General features: G+C 36.1%; 1 protein-coding gene across 1 annotated transcript in view; it reads left to right on the top strand.

The window, feature by feature from the left end:
* The first annotated feature begins 1,024 nt into the window (after window positions 1-1,024).
* The window catches only part of atp6v1ba (ATPase, H+ transporting, lysosomal, V1 subunit B, member a), a 25,310-nt gene continuing 23,720 nt past the window's right edge, over window positions 1,025-2,614 (top strand). Inside the window, exon 1 of the mRNA XM_008322563.3 lies at window positions 1,025-1,099. Within this exon, the coding sequence (XP_008320785.3) occupies window positions 1,025-1,099 (75 nt within the window). The remainder of the gene's footprint in view (window positions 1,100-2,614) is intronic.

Genomic DNA, 2,614 nt, shown 5'->3' with positions numbered 1-2,614 from the left:
AGATTTTTTTTTTTTTTTTTCTAGCTGGAGTTAAGTCCACTGATTGTGTGACTCCCAAATGTACCCTTTGATCACACCATGCGTGTATTCCTGCGTTAAGCTTAATCAAAACTAACCTTTGTGACATTTGCATTGTTTTTATATTCACAAAAATAGGCAAACAGGGAGATGCAACGTCCCTCTTTGTTCTGTTGTAAACAAATTGCTTTGCATTCATTTTGTTGTAAACCCTGAATTTAATTTCCATTATCTCTGGTGTTAAAGACTTCTGTGTATTTAAAAAATAATAATAATAATAATAATTAGTTAATAATTATTATTTATTATTTAATTTATTTAAAAAAAATAATAACAAAAAGTGAAATAATATCAGTTGTTTTACAATAACACCAATCCTTGTTCAGAAGGATAATCCTTTTCCAAACAGAAACATTTTTTCTAAACAGACATGAGTTTCTAAACACTCAGGTCTCTTTCGTAACAAGTCAGACATTACATTGAAATGTAAAAAGACAAAACGGGAGTACAATAAATAATAAATAAAAAAATAAAATATTATATACCCAGTTAGACAGAAATAAGTGTTTAAGTAAATACAAAATCAAAAACGGATATACGAGGAGTTACGTCAGAAATATCTATAATGAAAATGAGCAGCCCTGTTACGTCATATTTTGACCATTTAAGGTGTGTGCATCCGCGCGCGCGCACGCTTGACGTCAATAAACAAGACCAATATTTAAAACTGAATTAAAGTTTTTCTAGTTATATTTATATTAAGTCGAATTTATCAAATCTTTACTCATAAATACATTTACGTTTATAATTTGACATCTAAAAAAAAAAACCCATTAATTTACAGGATTTATTAGCGTCCGGTATATGCTCCTCAAGCCCATCCTCTCTTTCTCTAACATCCGGTTCCTCCGTGTCATATGACCAGCACTGCTGTCAACCTCTATCCAGCAGCTCTTGTTAAAGCACACAGTCTTGTGTTATTAAGATTTTCACTTTTAAGTTGACCATGGCAACTATGGTGGCAAACAGGGCGATGGACGTGAAAGGTTTGGCGGCGGCAGCACGGACTCACACTCAGGCAGTAACCAGGAACTACATCTCTCAGCCCAGGCTAAGTAAGTGTCGTTAGCAGACGTATGTAGCGATAGCCATTTGCAAACAATGTAATTGTGCTTTCGGTGGTGCAGAAACAATGGGGGGGGAGAGGGGAGGAGGGCATGATAATAATGTGTGTTTTTCTTCCAAAAAATATACATACAAGACAAGCTCCGTTCTGTGTGTTTTTCTTCCAAAAAATATACAAGACAAGCTCCGTTTCTCGTCCCCAAACTGCAGTATAACCAAACATAGCAGCTGTTAGCAGCATCGGTGATGCAGATGTCCTTCAATCATTAAATCCATTTAGTCACACTGAAGGTTACCAGTGTCGACACATAACGAATGTGTATTCATATTACAGCACGGACGCGTAGACAAAACAACTAAAAATACGGTTTGAGGCGCAGCTAAATGTCAGGGACGCAGTGGATTAGTTAGCATAGATGCCAGTCAGCTGACTGGGTTGATAGTCATACAATATGAATGAAACACAGTTAAGATGCTTTATAAATCGCCAGTTGAACGTTTTAAAAAACGTCTAATTTTCTCTTTAGACACTGTTAGGTGACTGTTTAAATCTCTCTCGAAATGTAATAAAATATCGTGTTAGGCCTTGTGAAGATCATAGTGGTTAGCACTACAGATGACTGACTCACGTCATGTGACTGGGTCACAGATGGAGGAGTCACGTGATTGAGTCACATGGGCAGTGCTGCACATGACACATGGAAAGCGATTGCTTTTGAGTTCTGTCTGAAAACACAAAATTGCATAATATTACTATTCCAGTATTGTTGAAAAAGACATTTTAGATCAGATATTTTAGATGAGTGTTGCTTAAAATGCTGCCTCATGCCAACAAGACATTTTAGATCAGATATTTTAGATCGGTGTTGCTTAAAATGCTGCCTCATACCAACAGGAGTTGAAGGACTAATCAGTAGTAATTTGTCTTGAACTGGCACTGATTTTTTTTTTTTTTACTGTTTTACATTTATGACGGAGTATGCATGAATTTCAAAATATATATGCAAAAATAAATGAATCGTTTTGAAGTATTGAAAAAGTGATCATGTGAGATATATTTATCTGCAGGAACACAACCTGCCCGTATTTTTTTATTCTGTTCTCTTTCCTCAATGTAAGTTGAAGGCTAAGGCACTGGCAAAACTCTTTGTGTTTCTTTTTTGAGTTTGTGTACAGTTTGCAAGCTTTATGCACATGCGCTGTGGCTTCTTTTCTGGTTTTCTGAGCTCCAGCTACAGGTTTTTTTTTTGTTTTTTTTTTGTTTTTGTTTTTTGGTGTTAGTATGTGAGTGTGGTTGACACAGCACCACATACGGGCCTGGCATATGAACTACATGGATTGGAGTCGTATTCTTAGGTTTGGTTTAAATGCTGAATTTGTTTGTGCTGGATCCGTGCAGATGCTACGTATCTGGAGGCAACTGTAGTTGTATTGTAACGCAGCCAAGTAATCAAGACTAAACTAAGATGAC

Source organism: Cynoglossus semilaevis, chromosome 12 (assembly GCF_000523025.1).
Source record: "Cynoglossus semilaevis isolate Cse_v1.0 chromosome 12, Cse_v1.0, whole genome shotgun sequence".
Lineage (NCBI taxonomy): Eukaryota > Metazoa > Chordata > Actinopteri > Pleuronectiformes > Cynoglossidae > Cynoglossus > Cynoglossus semilaevis.
Note: the sequence above shows the minus strand (reverse complement) of the source record. Positions and strands in the feature narration are given on the sequence as shown.